The 17426-nt window shown below is 51.8% G+C and overlaps 1 protein-coding gene across 3 annotated transcripts in view; it reads right to left on the reverse strand.

Moving 5' to 3' along the window:
- Window positions 1–507: 507 nt before the first annotated feature.
- Rassf5 (Ras association domain family member 5) overlaps window positions 508–17426 on the reverse strand; it is a 68078-nt gene continuing 51159 nt past the window's right edge. For 2 of the 3 annotated variants that reach the window (XM_041648955.1, XM_041648956.1), the window contains 4 exons: window positions 5682–5792; window positions 4498–4795; window positions 3982–4097; window positions 508–2799 (listed from right to left, as the gene is read on the reverse strand). In XM_041648955.1, coding sequence (XP_041504889.1) covers window positions 2647–2799; window positions 3982–4097; window positions 4498–4795; window positions 5682–5792 — 678 coding nt within the window. In that variant the 3' untranslated portion in view covers window positions 508–2646. Of the gene's footprint in view, window positions 2800–3981; window positions 4098–4497; window positions 4796–5681; window positions 5793–17426 lie in introns of those variants that run through there. The other variant, XM_041648957.1, reaches the window with a different exon arrangement.

The raw sequence follows: 17426 nt of genomic DNA on the forward strand, positions 1-17426 counted from the left end.
ACACCTTTAATTCCAGCTCTCAGGAGACAGAGGCAGGTGAATCTGAGTTTGAAGGCAGCCTGTCTACATAGTAAGTTCCAGGATAGCCAGAGGCTCACGCACAAAAATGTATGTGTACGTGTGTGGATGCACATGCCACAGCACACATGTAGAGGTCAGAAGAAAACTTGCAACAACCCCAGAAGGTAGGCAATGATTTCTCTAGTTAACTTATGTGACTTTTTCTATTAACTCAAAGATGCTTCTTTGCTGGAAATCAGAGGGTGCCAAAATGAGGGCTGCTTGGTGCCAGCTCGGCCCCTCTCGTGGCTGAAATTGTCCATGACACTTTAACGTCTTAGATTTCAATAATTCCAGGACAGAGCTGCTGGTTACCTTTGTAGCCAGAAAGCCCCGCTCTTTTCTAACTCAGCAAGTGCTTGGCTCTAAGTCCTCTCTCGTCCCCAGCTAGGGAGATAGGAGATGGAGAACAGGCAGTACCCTCTATGTGTGGACAGTGTCCTCAGAAGCATTTGGGTGGCAGCCTTTAATCTCAAGCTTACTACAGAAGAAAGCTTGGCTCTGCCAAGAAATGCACCTCCTGCTGCAGCAGGCCCCTCGCTCCAGCTCGGTTCCCATGAGAGGAAGTTCAATGAGGATGCTTTCATTGTGATCTGTTTTTGCAGTAAGCCTTTATTACTCATTAAAAAACATATAAGAAAAAACATTTGGAAGGAAAATGTTCTCAAAACAAACACCCACGGAGCAATACAACCATAGAAGGCACTACCAGCAGTTACACCCAGCTCTGGGGCTGAAGGGACCTGACCCTTTCCAGGGGCTCAACCTCAGAAGAGGTCCTGAGTCCAACTGTGCTTAAAATCTCAATTTTACTATAATTTTCTGAATAAACACCTTTATATATAGCTCTATGCCTCTATGTGTATATACACACATATATTTGTGTGTATATATATATACACACATGACCTTTTTTCTTCTCAAAAATAAAATAGCATCCATGGGGGAGGGTCTCAGCAGCATTCACAGTGTTTGCAGCAGGAGCCATGCCTTCTCCTGTGCTACAGACATGCAGGATGAAGGGAATGACTTTTTGTCTGTCCCTGTAATACACAGTGGGGAGGGAAGCAATAAGGCTGCACACGAGATGGCAGACGGCCAGGGTTGATGGCATGCACAGCCTCACAGAGTTGCTAGCTCGCGGTGCTTTGTCAGCTCTGAAGACTGAATGACAGGGACCCAGCATGCCTCTGGGACAGGAGTGATAGGGACTAGCCTGAGCTAGGGAGGGGACTTTGCGGCTCCACGGAGAAGCTCTGGCTTAAACAACCCAAGGGGTGTGGAAAGGCAAGGGCAACAAGAAAGCGGTCTCCAGAGGCCGGATTGGAACCCCGGCCTTCTTTGAAAGGGACAAGTTTTTCCTCCCTCTGTCTTGAGCGAGGGTCTTTGTGGTTCTGGCTGCTGTTTTCAGTTTGAACTCGTCAGCGAGCTGGAGTCAGAATCTGATGCTGCCAGTGTGGTTTAACAAGATCACATCTTCGGAGTCAGAGCCTGATCAGGAAGCTTGATGGCAGAGGTGTGTGGTCATCACCTGTGCATCGAGGACTGCCCTGCCCTCATTTCTACACCACCATGGTCCACTTCCTGCCCTGGGCAGGCCAGCAGCAGAGCTTGCAGCAAACATGCCCTGCTCTTCTCTCTGAAAACAAAAAGGCACTGAAGTCACCAGGGAAGTCGGACCCACAGGCTGGCTGGACGCTGTGCTGCAAGCAGACCACGCCTTGCAACAGAAAGGACCCGGCCACTATAAGTAATCGAGGCTACTCCTCGGGCAGCAGCTGAAGAGGACGGAGGCAGAGCAGGAGGCTGAGGAGTAGACAAGAGGTCCTAGCTGTAGGCGGGCTGTAGACAGCTTGGGTGAGCTTCTCTGCGGTACTTTCTGGCGACTCAGCAGAAAACTAAAAGTGTGAAGTGGCTGGTTTCCCTTTGGTAGACATCCATGAGGATGAACAACATTAAATTCAGGACTTAACAAACATCGGACAGAGACATGCTCAAATACCACACAGATGTACGTATATGCCTTTGGGTTTGCGTGTGCACAGCCTGGGGGTGACAGAGACAGGCCTGGTCAGGCTGTAGCATCTGGAAATGTAGTCCTAGTGAAGGGGAGGCACCTGGGGGCGAGGAGGACAGTCCTTTCACGAGCATTTCCCTGCTTTCAAGGACTTAGCTAAACAAAGACACCACATTTGACCCATAAATAAAGATGCTGTAGGTGGCAAAGAAGAGGAACTGAAGGATTGAATCCAGAGAAAGAGCACAGCACTCTAAAACCTTTCTTCCCTTTTGCCGGCTGCTGTGATTGATTGGAGTTTGGCCAAAGAGGCAACGATTTGGTTTGTGAAAGGCCGGCAGGTTGGGCGGGGTAAACATTGTTCCTTCTGATCCAGGTGGAGTCTGCAGAGTCATGGCGCGGTGGGTTGGCAGGAATCAAACCCTGCACAGACACTTTGTGGAAGAGACTTTGTGCCGCATCTGTCAACCGCTGGGCAGGCACAGGTGGACCCAGAGGTGTCTGCAGAATAAATGTCTGTTGCAAAATAATAAAATAAATGAGAGGGCACTGAGGACAGGAGGAGGCGGCTACCCAGGCTTCCCCTGCGACTCCCGTAGCGCCTCCTCCAGTTTCTGTCGGAACTTGTTGTACTTCTTCTGCACTTGCTGGATTTTGTCCTGCTCCTCTTTTTCCAGGATAGTTAAGAAGTTCTGGAGCTCAGGAATGGAAAAGGCATCCCACTGTGGGGCAGGGAGGAGAAAACGGGGAAATGGTTAGATGTTGACATGACCCGAGCGCCCCTCTCACACTGAACACGCAGGTACCATGAATGGCATCTGTGCTATACACGGACGGTAACATCGGTCACAGACGGTCAAATCCTGACATTCATGGAGTTCCCAGCCTTATGCCCCGTTCTTACGGGAAGAGTCAACAGCGGCTGAGATCTTCACTTGGGTGCTGGCTGTGCTCTCCAGAGGCAGGAGGATACCTCTCTCTAGCTATGGTTGTCATACACCAAACTCCACCCTGTTGCCCACCTCCTCGTGAGTCAGTGCACCTCTCAGTGGGCCCTAGCTGGCCAAGCTACCTCCCCTCGGGAGAAAGGGAGGAGACTACAAGCTCCTGGAGCACAGGGGAGCATTTATGGTGTCTGCCTTAATCCCCACACCCCACAGAAAGAAGGGAAGAAAGCCACAGCCATGGAGCCGCAGCCGCAGTGTGGACTAGAGCTGGATTTCCACTCCCAACCCCAGGCCCTAGGCAGCAGAGCGCTCAGGCTTCCAGTGGCTCTCTCTTCCTAACAGACTCAAGACCACACTGTCATCCTGGTTGAAATGAGGGCAGAGCCCTGTCTGTTCTGCCCAGATCCTCCACTGACCCCACGCTCAACCTCCACAGAACAGTGTGATAAACACTTAGATCCTCCTCTTTCTGTCACTTCGTGAAGACTTGAGGATTACTGCCTGATGTTACCCCATTTTTGCCAGGAGGCTGACACTGGTTAGTCTCTCTTAGAGAGAGGAAGTCATCATTTTAGTTGAAAAAAAGTAGTTCAAAACTGTCTGTGTACAGCAGAACCCAGATGGAAATTGCTGGGCCTTAGGCCAGCCTGGGGCAAAACCAGTCTGGGCCCAAATAGTTTCTCAGTGTGTGATAATCCTTCCCCCACCCCCATCCTCCCACCGTACACCTCCAGCCCCGTCTTCACAAGGCAAGTAGAATCCTTGCCACAGGTTTTGCCATATGCAGGTTCTAACTTGCTTCGTTGTGATGTGCCCACTGAGCATCCTGGGTCAAACCCAGCCTGTGGCTCAGCACACCGCAGCTCTCGTAGTCCTGCCCTCTCCTCACTGCACCCGGGACAGCAGCACCCATCTTTCCCCACCCAGGGCTGGCTTTTGCAGAGGGTCCAGACATACCTCTACCTCTCCAGTTTCGTTCTCCTTTAGCACAAAGCTGAGGACATCAGTGTCAGGCCCAGCGAGCAGACGCAGGTGGAGAGGGCAGTCAGCAATGGAGAGTTTCTGGAAGAGCACTGCGAACAGAAACAGGCATGGCTCGTCTAGTGGGCATGAACCTGACAAGACCGTGGTAGCTCAGAGGCAGAGCCTTCAGTTCCTGCCTGGCATTCCCAAGGCCCTGCCTTCACTTACATCACCTTCCAAAGTGGACCCCTCGTTATAAAGATTGGGAGCCCAAAGCGTGTCTTCCAGGTGCATGCGTGGAGCTGGACAGTGCTAGGCAGGAGCTGCCTGACCAGGCTCTCTGCTCGTTTTCCTGCCCAGATTCCATGCTTTGCTCATCCACGAAGCCTAGCAGCATGTAGACAGCTGTAGCCCCGCTGCATGGAAGCCCACACCCCATCCAGGGCTCGCGGTGGGTTTACGCCAGTGTGTGGGCACTGGCAGACTGGGGGAGGTTGGGACTGCTCGTACCTTGTCCGTCTTTGTGTATCCGCTTAAAAAGCGCAAACTTCTGTGGGTTGTCCACAACCATGAATTTCTTGAGCAGCCCCTGGATGACCTCACTGACGGTGGTGGTGCTGCTGATGTGTAGCTGCTTGATGGCATCGAGTGGCAGGTAGAAGGACGTCCGCTTGTCTGTGGTGGCTGCAGGGTTCACTTCCTTAATGGCGTCGTAGATAGACTGGGGTCGGATCCCAGCAGGTACCGTCACGGGGCGTCGGAGTTTCAAATGCACTTTGATGAAGCCCGTGTAGGTGCCGTCTTCACTCTGCAAGTGGGAAGTATATCCTCCATGATCTGACTGCCGCTCGAGGTTGTGACACAGAGGCCCTGATAGGGGCCATTCCAGCCAGCCTGTCTGAGTTCCTTCCTGAGTCTGCTATCTGGAGGTGCTGATGGTCCCAAAGGGCCAGAAGGTCTGGAGCCCAGTTATCAGAGAGGATTAGTGGGGCCGCTGTGGCTTCCTCCACAGGAAGTCTAGGCTGGCTGCCTCAAATCTCCACCAGACAGGTGCCAGCTGCCTTTGTTGAGTCCCCACCTAAAGGCAGAGTCTGCAGACACCTCTCTGCCTCAGAGGTCCAGCCCAACAAACTCCAGCCTCTGGCTAAAATCTGGGTTTTCTGAGGCACCTGTGTGTCTGGACGCCCCAAAGAGTCAGTTGCTACCCGTCTCCAGCAGAGGGCAGGGTTCCTCTAGCATCATCCCTTAAAGTCAGCCTCTCTGACCCTGTGCAGGGTCGGGGTGTTCACCAATACACACTCCACTTCTCTTGCAAAATTCCCCTGGCCTAGAGCTTCCTGGGGACCAAGCCCCCAAACCCTTCGTTGCTGTCATTTAATCCCCTAAGTGCTCTCACCCTGAAGTTAGGAGAGCGTAAACTTTCCCAGATCTGACAGAGGATGGACTCTGGAGTCTGTTCTAAAGCCTGTTTCTCTGGGTCCCTGAGGGCACAGAAAGCTGGGTCTGGACAAAGAAGAGTGAGCCGCAAGGGAATCATTGCTTCTGTGGGGAGGGGCACAGGATGCTGGACGGGAAGGGGGGACGACAGCCTTGCCTACCACCTTCATGCACAGACCAGTACACCGACAGCCAGACAGAGAGGTGGGGGTGGGGCAAGAGGGATGCCGGGTAGGGGTGGTCAGGGCCCTGCTTACCAGCTTCATGCCCAGGCAGTGCTTCTCCCGGCTGTTATAGCTGTCAATCTTCTGCTTGATCTCCTGGAGCGTGGGCGGGTGCTGTGTCTCCTCCACTGCCTTACAGACATTCTGGACAGAAAGAGGAATGGAGTAGGTACAGCGGCTCTCAGGATGTGAAGAGCAGTAGGCATACCCCCTCCACCCCCCGCAAATGCCTCTCTGGCTAAGAAACAAGTGCCAGGGTAAGCGGTGAGAGGCCAGCCACTGGCATCTCAGCTTCATACCTACCCCAGACGGGCTGGGACACCAGAGTCAGTGCCCCACACTCGAGCACTGGCTGTGAACTAGGTAAGTGGGTAGAACGTCGAGTGGTCATGATTTGCTATGGAATATGTGCTCATGGTCTGTCTGTCTGTCTGTCTGCAATGATGGCAAAGCTGCAGAGAAGAGGGGATGCCTGCTAGTGGCAGCTGATAGCCCCAGAGCCAGGAAGCGAGGGCACCTGCCCTGCAGTGCAGAGCTCATGTCAGGGGCCAGTAAGTTTTGCCGTGACAGGTGACGATATGCTTGTCGAATGGATGAACCGTAGGCACAGGGCTGTGGTCCCCTCTCCTAGGGACAGTCAGCGTTTACTGAGCATCTTTGTACACTGAGTACTCAGCCATCTTGCATCTCACAGACCCAGACTACATGATGACCCATGACCCCCAGTTTCCAGGTGAGAACATCAAAGCTCAGGCATTTACCAGCTTGCCTGAAACCCTCATCCACAGGTGCGCAGGACCCACCAGAAATCCCACACCTGTCCTGCCATGTTCCCCTGTATCACTGTGTTCCTTCATTCCTTCCCCTTCCCAACTCTAGGCAGATGGAAGGATGAAGTTAGAGTGGAAGCCCATATCCCTTGCAGTACGATACATGGTGGATCCTGAGGGCTACACCATTCTTTTTCAGTCAGTTTCCTGGATTTCTCTCTCATGTTCACGTCCCAGTTTTGTCTTCATGCTGCCTTGAGTGGCCTGGATTATAGAAGCTGGTCAGTGAAAATTCCCCCAGAATTATCCTGATCTTAGAAACTCATCAGACTTCAGGCCAGTGTGGTCACCTCTGGTACCCAGAGAGAGATGGCTTTGACATCATCTGACACCTGCTCCTGGGTTTGGTTTGGGGAATTTTACAAGTCCCACATCACACCACCACCGCCACCAACAGAGCTGGCCCCTGACCTTCCCCGTCAGCCACCCATTTCTGGGGTTTCATCATGCGGACAGCGTGCCAATGCATCCTCCCACTCTCCAGTCCCACAGAGCGCAGGAAACTGCAGGCTCCATGATTGCCAAGAGGAGTGGGCACTGCTGGGTCTGTGTGGCTCCACCCTCCCAGCTCTCTCCAGAGGCCAGGCAACACCCTCTTTCATTACAGGCTCTTTCCATAGTCTGCTCCTGTGCGCCTTTCGCCCGTAGCCCTGATGGCAACATTGCTGTGTTGGGTGTTTCAAATGCCTTCTCTCACAAACTACCTGTTTTATTTCTGTTGTAAGATTCTCCCCTGCCCCACGTGCCTGTGTCCCACTGCTAACGAGTGACCAAATACGAATGAGAATGAAGTCCATCTAAGCCTGGAGTCCTCAACTGACCATGTGGTCACCCTAGAGCCTCCTTTCTGCTACAGAGATCAGCACCCACCACACCAGTGACAGTCACTGAATTTTAACACTGCAGGCCTGGGAAGCACAGCTGCTAAGTTAAGACCCAGCCTGTGGAACATTCACCCAAGCTGGGCTGATCAATGTGTCCAGCTCTAGGGATCCGAGTGGGTCTTGCATGGTCTGTGAAGCTGGCAAGGAGGGACTTCTAACATCTGGAGTGGGAGGCAGCTGGCAGGATGTAGGGACACATTAAGATGCCCTCTTAGATCTCTGAATTGGACCTTGACGAATGCCCAAGGAAAAACAGTTGCTGGGACATCTCTCGTTTGCTTGACGTGTAAGCCACGGGAGCTCACGGGCTGTCTTCATCTACTATTCGCTCATTCATCTGGGGGCTTTCAGACTGGAGCGTCTTTACTTGTGGGACTCTCCATCCCCAGACTCTATAAGCTGGGGACATACCTACAGACCAGACGGACCTGGCTGTGGCTGGCCCTGCCTCGCCTTCTGACCATTTCCAGTGAGAATAGGCAGCTGTATGGCTGCTGTTTTATACTTTATTCTGCCCATCTCTAAGGCAGGCAGGCTGTCACTCCCAGCCCATTCTCACATTCATCTACAAAAGAAGAGTTAAGTGACAGAAAACTCCTGAAGCTCCTTGGAAGGTTTCAGTCAGCCTCGAGCCATTTCCTTGTTGAAAAGGCCGCGATGTTGTGGCTGCAGAAGGCCTGTTTCCACGCCTACTTTGGACCACAGTGAGTCACAGCTGCCTTGGTCTTAGGTTTCTTCTTCCTGTTCTCCTTTTATTCATTACATCAACCCCTCTGTTCTCTTCCCTTTCCAAAAGCCTGGGAAATGATACAAGTACATACCACGGGTCCTTTCCAGACAGGCAGAAGGCAGCATCCTGACCTCAGCATCGGAAGGTCTGGCCTTCCAGGTGTGCAGGGGAGCCCCATCTACCTGGGAGTGTCAACAGCCTGCGCGTGTGTGGCCAATACTGTGAACCTTGCTCCCATAGAATGCCAGCGTCAAATGTCAGCACCCAGTTCAGGCTGGCTGCTGCCCACACGGAACCTGCCAGGCAAGATCTAACCTACAGATGCAGTGAATCACTTAACAAAGTAGGCAAACCAGTGGGCCCTGTCCAAGAGCTCAGAATCCACCAGCAGCCTGGGAAGCACCATAGATTCTAGACTAAGGGCTCCTAACCTTCCGGACGCTTTGGAGTCGTCTGGGGGATTTTCTAGAAATATGGCTTCCTGAACCTTCTCCCCAGAGAGTGCTGATTTCATTGGTCCAGGGTGCAGCTCAGGTACAAGGATTTTAGAGATCACTCTGGTGATTTCAACATGTTTCAGGGTTTAGAAACTGAGACCCTCCGACAATTCCATCCCACTACAGCACTGATATTTTGGGCCCAAAAGATAACTGCTGCCCCCACGCTTTTCCTAAAAAGCAGTATCCACTGTGTCAACAACCCAGGAATTTTTCCAAGCATGAGGTAGAACCTGATCTCTGTTCACCTTACAGATTCTCAAGCCCTCTTAGTGAAAGAATCATCTCTCTGGTGATGGACTCAAAGTTAGAAGGAAGATTGGGGTGCCCCATCATCCACACAAAATGGAGAGCTTTTATGTATTATTGAATCTAGGTATCAGCCCATCAGGTGTCTCTCAGAGTGTGCCTATCTCATGGAATCAATTCACTCTGACGACTAAACGCTGGTGTTGGCTGAGCTGTTCTAGTATGCCTAGCCTGTCCCGGCTACTGCTGAAAAGCTGGTTTATCTCCTGACCTAGGCCATTCAAAAGGCTGTAACCACTGTAAACCCTTGAAGTTATGGCAGGGTGGGGGTCCCAGTGAAGAGGCTGTATGCTAGCACTGTGAGCACAGATGCCCCTCCCAGATGATTCTCCAACATCTCTATTGAAACGCTCTTAATGGGCTGAGAGTGGTAGGTAGCCTGCACCTGCAGTCCCAGCACTTGGAGGCAGAAGCAGGAGGATCACAGCCTGGTCTGTGTGGTGAGCTACCAAGACTGTATCTCAAAACCAAATAAAGTAAAATACCTTCAGCAAGCCCAGCACAGAGCCGATTTATCCTAAGTCAGATTTGACTGTATTTTATCTTCCAGGTAGCACCACCACACTGGCCAGTTCTGCATTGTACTCAGGGGCCAACGGGAAGTCCTCAGTTTGTCATTCCACTCTAAGGAGGACAGTTGGGAGTAGGCCCTGGACAGACCAAGAAATGGCCAGCGAAGTTCCCAGAGTGACAGGTGGGCAGAGAAGAGTGTGTCCACTCCCAGTGTTTGCTTTGTCTTGACTTAAACCATCCAGACCACAGGTTTGCTTCAAAACAAAACAGAACTTTACTCCCCCTCTTTTAGAACACGCCAGCGCGTTCCCCTCGCCCGTGACTTTCGTCATCTCACGCCCAGCTTCTCACCGGCAGTCTCTTGGCCTGGCCAGGCTTCCCTAACCACCGCCACCGCCTCCTCAGCACCGCCATGTACTGTTCTCAGCATGTACGTGCTCACTGGCCTCCACAGCAAGCCTGTGAAGAATGTTACCATCACGGCACCCACCTCCAGCTGAAGAAAGTGAACCAGAGCCAGGCTACAGCTAAGCTTATGGAAAGCCATGCCTTCTGGGGTTTATCCATGGTCCCACTTCCACCCACCTCCAGGAAGCTAGCGGGGCTGGCTCCCCCTCCCCTGGATGGAAGCTCCTTCATATCCAGGGCCATATGACTTCATTTCTTCTGTGCCCATCATCTGGGCATGAAGATGATAATGAACCTTCGCGGTCCCTCCCTGACTGCAGGGGCCAGGGGTCTCTGCTTCTCTAAGGAGCTGGAGTGGGCCTCTGTGTTCTGTGATTGAAGTGATCTTGCCTGTCTTGTCCCTTATGGTGTCCCAGAGCCCTGTTCCTGCTCAGCGCATGGTGGGGCTCAGTAAACATCTGGGGGATGGACGTGTATTTGGCTTTTAACTCCCACTCCCAATTAACTCCCACTCCCAACTTTGTGATCTTGAGAGAATCAGAGAACCTCCAAATCTTGGTTTCTTCTCTAAATTTGGGATCAAAATCCTTTATCACTCAGGATTGATGTAACAGTCAAATTAAGTCAGACAATGGATTCACCAGACCCAGCCAGGGGCTGTATTGTCATTTTCCCTACAGAAAAGCCAAGCCCTTCCCTCTAAACCCACTAAGCTCCTTTCTCGCTGCCCCTGCTCATGTATTCCAGATTAGCCATACATTCCTAGAGTCCATTCATTCCTTTCTCAGCACAGGCTGCGGGCATGCTTTCTGTGAAGGTCCAGGTCCATTGCATCTACTCCCTGTCACCCTGTCATACAGAGGCAGCCATGGAATGAGGGCGGCTGTGGCCCATTAAAACTTGCTTTGTGCAATGAACCTATGAGCAGGGAAGCTTGCTTTGTGCAATGTGCCCATGGGTAGCAGTTTGCTCCACCGTGGTGCTTGTGCAATTTCCCTCCCTAGAATCATTCTCCTCCACCTGCTGCCTGGTAAAATTCCAGTCCACGGTAGTCTCCCATCCTCTGGGCCATCAGATGCGTGACATTTTAACTCTCAAATGAAGGAAAGCATCTGCACTTCTATCCAGTCTTTCTCTCCTAAGCTGCACTTCCGGTGTATTTTAGTGTTTTCTTCTGGCTGCTGTAATAACACAGCCTGATGAAGGCAACTTCAGGAAGAAAAGGTTTGTTCTGACTTGCCGTTCCAGGCCACAGTTCATCACAGTGGGGAGTCACGGTGGCAGGGGCTTGAGGGATGGTGAATGTACTGCATCTGTAATCAGGACAGAGCAGCAAATGCACACTCACGTACCAGTGCTCAGCTTGCTTTCTCTATTGTCGTCATCATCATCATCATCATCATCATCATCATCGTTGTCACCATCATCATCATCATCATCATCATCACCATCATCATCATCATCACCATCATCATCACCACCACCACTATCATCATCACATCATCATCATCATCACCATTATTATCATCTCATATCATCATCATCATCATCACCATCACCATCATCATCACCATCATCATCATCATCATCATCACCATCACCATCATCATCATCACCACCACCACCATCATCACCATTGAGACAGGGTAGCCCTGACTGGCCTGGAACTCACTATGAGACCAGATTGACTTCAATCACAGAAATCCACCTGCTTTGCCTCCCGAGTCTAGGATTCAAGGTGTACCCCTCTGGAGAGACCAGAATCCTTTAATTAGGGAACGGTGTCACCCAGTGATGGGTCTTCCCATCGCAGTTAAGGTAACCAAGACCCCCAGGCATGCCCGAAAGTCATCTCCCAGGAGAGTCTACCTTTCAACAGGTTAACTCTGCACTGTTCCCTGTGTTTCCTCACGTCACAGCTACGGGCTGTTGAGCTCCACTCTCACTTCATGGGACCCCTATAGGCTAAGGCTTGGTCATTTCCCTGGAGTTACTCTCTCCTCCCCTCCTGACAGGAGGCAGGGTTCAGAGAATACCTCATACCCATTAACCCAGTATTCCTTGGGTGGAACAGCCTTTATGTTGGATGTGGTACCCGCGGGGCTCAGCTAACATGTAGTTGATCTCCAAGGAGGTGTCATAGAAATAACAGATGATTAGGTGTGAGACAGGGGAAAGCAGCAGGAGAAGAGTCCCAGCACGGAGCCCACTGTCCATGGGTCCCACACAGCTAGGCCCAAGAGCACCTCACTCGGCCCTGCACCCTGAGGGCTCACTGCCGAGAGCATGTGGGATGCACGGGGCTTCAGACGTGGGCTGACCTACTTCTTGGTAGCTGGCTGATAAGAATGAACACAATGCCATCAAATGACCTGTGACCTATGACAAGCCACTTCCCCTCTCAGGGAGCCGGTTTCCTCATCTGCCAAATCGTGAAGTGACACCGAAGACGCTCCGAGGCCCACCACAGGGACACAAGATAGGGAGGGTTTTCACCACCACCACTTCCTCCTCTCTTTCAGAGAACTGGGCGTGGGGCAGAAGACCTGGAGGACAGCTGGGTCCATCTGAATTGCGTCAGTAGCCACGGCCCAAAGGGACAAGAGCTCCCCTGCCCTCTGCTGCTCGGCTGTTCTCGACGCTCGCTTTCTGTTTGTGTCAGCCAGACCTCACCTCAGCCAAGCTCCAACAGGTCTTCATTTCCTCTGACTCTTAACACATCCGTCTGTCAGAAGCAACTGTCAGGCCCCTGAGTGGAAACCTCTAAGCCCAGGCCAGGGAGAGAGCTGCAGGCATGTACTGAACAAAGGGTCATGCAGAGGCCCTCCAGGCCCAACCCCTGGGCTTTCTGTTGTGCTTGCCCCAAATGGGAACCTGGGGCTGGGGAAGGGCAGACACCCATCTGTCTAGGCTCGGTTTAAAATGCCCTGACCAATATACAAGGCCAGTAAAGGTCACAAGTCCCTTTGTGACAGCCTCAACCAGATACAAAGAGGATTCTCCAGTGAGATGCACTGGAGGGTCCCTTCCTAGTCCCAACGTGCCCACATTCTGGAATGCTTCCTCTGTCCTACCATGCCAGTAAGAGGATTCATCCTGTCCATTTGTTACCTGTCTATGGTTCCCAAAATAAGAGAACTAGAAATTTCTAGATTGTGTTCTCCAATAGGTCACCTGCAGCAGAGTGGGAAGGGACACCATCACAGAGACGTGCAGGACCCAAGTGACTCTGGAGTGGGTGGTGGAGACACAGGATAAAGGAAGTGGGCAAGAAACTGGAAAGAGAACGAAGTCCCCCGAGACAGAAATGCAGAGCTGATAGTTAAGTCAGCAGCGGGAACTGACTGAGATGCCTCTGGGCTGAAGACTGTGAAAGGTACCATGGGAGATGAAACAGACAGGTGCGGCTCCATCCCTGGGAGCCCACAAGTCACCTGAGGAAGGAAGGCAGAAATGCATGCACTGTGGTACAAACAGGCTCAGAAGGATTGGTCATCAGTGACTGGCATTCAGGCAGCCCCAATCATTATCATGTCCCAGAGCAGTGTCCTCTCCTTCCTCCTTCCCTCCCTCCCTCTCTCCCTCCCTCCCTTCCTTCCTTCCTTCTGTCTGCAGGAGCAACTCACCTGACTTGCTCAGGACCAGAGGACAGTAGCACTAAACAGAAGGCCTGGGGAGCCCTAGCTCCAGGCGCTGTGCTGGAGACTTCATGGCATTACTGACCCCCCAGAATAACTTGAGTCAGGACACAGTGCCATACCCAGAGCACCTGCACTTGCCACTGGATCACACTGGCCACCCGATGCCATGGATTGGCCTTCGCTTTCAGCTCTGCAACTATCAGAAAGTCGGTTTCACGGAGGCTTACAACATGTAGTTTGGACACACAGTTTGTTGTGTCGAGTAATCGGGTAGGCATGCCTCGAAGTGTCTTGCTCGTAAGTATGGTGAAAATCGACAGACCTCAGCTCGTCTGTGACCACAGAACTAGCTACCTGTGGCAGTGGTTTTTGTCTGGCAAGGCAAAAGAAAGCTGGGCCAGTGGGGGCTGACCCAGTATGAGTGCTCTCTCCCATTTAACCTGGACCCCTAACAGGCTATATTATGATTTTCAAAAGCCCTAAGCACGATTTGCCATAGGTCTTACCATCTATAAACATCTGCCGAAAGCTATAGTTTATGGTCTTATTGGCATCATAACCATGCTAATATCCATGTTCAGGCAGCCTGGGTTGGGAGATGCCTTGATCAGCAAAGTGCCTGCTGTCCGAGCATAAGGACCTGAGTTCAGATGCCCAGGACCCATGTGAAGGCCAGGCCCAGTGGCACTTTCAGGAACAGGTGATCCTTGGAGCTCTCACTAGCCAACCAGAAACCAAGAAGACACCTGCCATCGACCTGATTTCCATATGCACACACTTGCATGTGCACTTACACATATATGCACACACGTGCATGTGTACTTACACATATATGCACACACTTGCATGTGCACTTACACATATATGCACACACGTGCATGTGTACTTACACATATATGCACACACGTGCATGTGTACTTACATATATGCACACACACAACCACATAAATCCATTAATTCATGCTGCTGCCTGGGTAACATGGCAAGAGCCCATTGCAAACTAGATAATAAGAATCCTCTGCAAATTACTAATAAAGGGTCGGAATATACATATGTAAAGAACTCCAGCAATTCAACTGAAACGTGAACAATCTGATCAAAAATGGCAAGGGCTTGAACAGGCATTTCTTCAAGGAAATATAAATGTTCAACAAGCACGTGAAATATGCCTAGGATCACTGAGTGTTGGGGGACGACATCAAAATCACAACAAAACTCCATTTTATTCCCATTGACTGTTTCTGATGTACACTGTGGGATGCGGAACACTTCCGGTATTAAATGGCTGGCCTTTTAATTCTGTTGCTGTGATAAAACACCGGCCAAGCCAATCTGGGGAGGACAGAGCTTATTTTGGCTTACAGGTAACAGTCCATCATGGGGGAAACCAAGGCAGGTACCCGAGGCAGGAGCTGAAGCAGAAATCATGGAGGACCGCCGCTCACTGACTTGTTTCTAGGCTAGTGTTCGGCCGCCTTCCTTATACAGCCCAGCCTCACCTGCCTAGAGATGGCACCGCCCACTGTGGACAACATCAACTAGCAATCAAGAAAATGCCCCACAGCCGTGTCTACAGGCCAGTCTGATGGAGGCAAATCCTCAGCTGAGGGTCCCTCTTCCCAGGTGTACCAGGTTAACGAGCAAGATCAGCAGCCTCCTCACCGGCTAATGTAAATCAGTGAAAGAACTGTGGAGACGGTGTGGTGATTCGTCAAAAGATTGACCTAGAATTCCCTAAGATTTAGCAAATGAAAGCAGGGCTATACAACACCAGAAGAAGCAACCTCAGGGGCCACTGGTGGGAGAGTGGATGGGTAGCATGTGGCCCATACATATCAGAGCAATACCTGGTAGCCTTAAAAAGGGAGACAATTGAGAGTGGAGTGCCCTCATGCTCAGTTCCTAGAGAAATTAAACAGGTAAGGGGGTTCAGTTTGGGAAAATGAAAAAGCTCTGGAGATTGGGGTGAGGGACCCAGCAGTAGGGCACCTGCTTATCAGGCTCAAGGCTCTGCCCCCTAAAGTTGTAGAAACTGGATGTGGTGGCAGTTGACACTGTGACGCATGCATGTCGTGTCCCAGAACTGGGTGTACATTAGCGATAGTGGAGATGGTAAATGGTCTGTGTATTTGACTATGGAACAACAGGCGTCACTTCCTGGTGGAGCACAAGACCATTCCAAGAGCATAGAAATCGGGAGGCCGCCATCTGGGTCTACCTTGTTCACACAAAGTTGTGAGTCTACACTTCAGACACATTAGGGGTCAGTCTAACTCCTAAGCAAGCTGAGCCCCATCCTGAGCCCTCCAATTCAGCCTCCTTTCCTGTGGCCAGCTCCTGGTCGGGTTGTGGCTGCCAAAAGGACATAGGTCAGATATCCCAAAGTGGTAAAACAGCACAGGGCAGAGGCAAAGGGACTTCAGTGGACGTCAGTTCCCACCCAGCACATGGACACTTGCTAGGAGAGGGGCAGCCTGGCCTTGTCCAGCTGCCAGGACACACCGACACTTCGTTGCCTGCTGGTGGGCGAGCAGCCCTCCCTGACTGTTACCTGGAAGCCCGCTTCTCCCTTCAGCATGTGGGCCATGGGCGGCCAGGCTAGGTCCCCAGGCTCTCACGAGGGTATCCCCAGCCATGAAGAAGAGACCCCAGATAAAGGCAGGTCTGGGTTTTCCACACAAGAAGCCCGCAGCACCACATCATATACAGACCAGGGTACGTGACAAGTTGAGAGGAGAGAGGAGGATGCAACCCTCCAGGCTGGGCCTGTTAAGTGTCTCCCCTTTAAGCTTGTGTTCTGGAGAGCTCAACCCAGAGCACAGCCTGACAGGAAGAAACAAGGCCTCAGAATCTTCCTAAGCTGTGTGGGGAGGGAGATGCTGTATGTTCCACAAACGGAAACTGGTAAAACCCAGCTCACTCAACACAAACAGTCTACACTCACAAAGACAGAGAGGGACAGGAGGAGGGCACTGGCGCACAGGACAAGGGGTGGCCTGGCCCAAGTTCTGAGCGTGAACAGGATGGCTAAGGCCAGGTGGTCCTGGAAGAAGGGACCCACGCCAGCATTTAGGTCATTTTTCTAATTTCACCTTAGTGGAAATCTTTACAACGTAAACAATTAGGGTCTCACTATCTAGGTTCCCCCTCGGGCTCAGGAGGTACGAAGGGTCTATTCCCATACAAATAGAGGTGAGTCTTTCCCAGAAGCGACAACAAAGGCTGGCACACCTCGCAGGTGTGATTGCCGGGAAGGACTGGATGAAGGGCCTGTGCCTAAGGGGTGGTGCGACTGGGTTGCAGCCTCCATCAGCGGCCAGGGCTGGCATGAGAAGCAGCCCTCTGCTGACTGTTCTGTCCACCACCCTGTCACCCCAGGTGCTAGGAAAGCTCCCAAAGGGCTGTCACAAGCCTTATCCCCCTAACCTTGAAATAAGCACACCATGAGGAGAGCAAAGGGAGCCTATGGGCAGGCCTGGGGTGTCTGAGCCTGCTGTCCTATCTGCTGAGCGGGTCTGCTGGGCATAAAGCATTTTACCAGTAAGGTAAGTGACTTACCTACAGTCTGTTTTCAGCCCAGGAACTTCCAGGGAATCTGCCATCAGTACTCAAATCGCATTGCTACTGGAGAAATCCCTGAACTAGCATGCACTTCCTGAACAGGTGACTCCTGGGCTTCAGAGTATCTAAAAGTCCTCAAAGGGAATACTAATGCAGTTCTAGGGCCCTGCCTGCAAAGATTCAGACGTCAAGTCTCTACTTCCCGAAAGCGGCTCGAAGAGTAATCCCTATACGGGTGGCAAGGTCCCCTTTGAACCACGTCAGCGGCCCAGAGAAGTGTGGAATATGGAGAGCAGATCATCTGTCCTTACCAGGGCTCCCAAGCAGCTGGGGTCAGAGGCACAAAGCCAGAGAGGCAGGGGTCAGAGGTCACACTCTTTACTGAGAAAGTGGACAGAGCTCGCA

The sequence above is a fragment of the Microtus oregoni genome, unplaced genomic scaffold (assembly GCF_018167655.1).
Source record: "Microtus oregoni isolate MIOR12 unplaced genomic scaffold, Mior012 000003F_ref0000135, whole genome shotgun sequence".
In the NCBI taxonomy this organism is placed as follows: Eukaryota; Metazoa; Chordata; class Mammalia; order Rodentia; family Cricetidae; genus Microtus; species Microtus oregoni.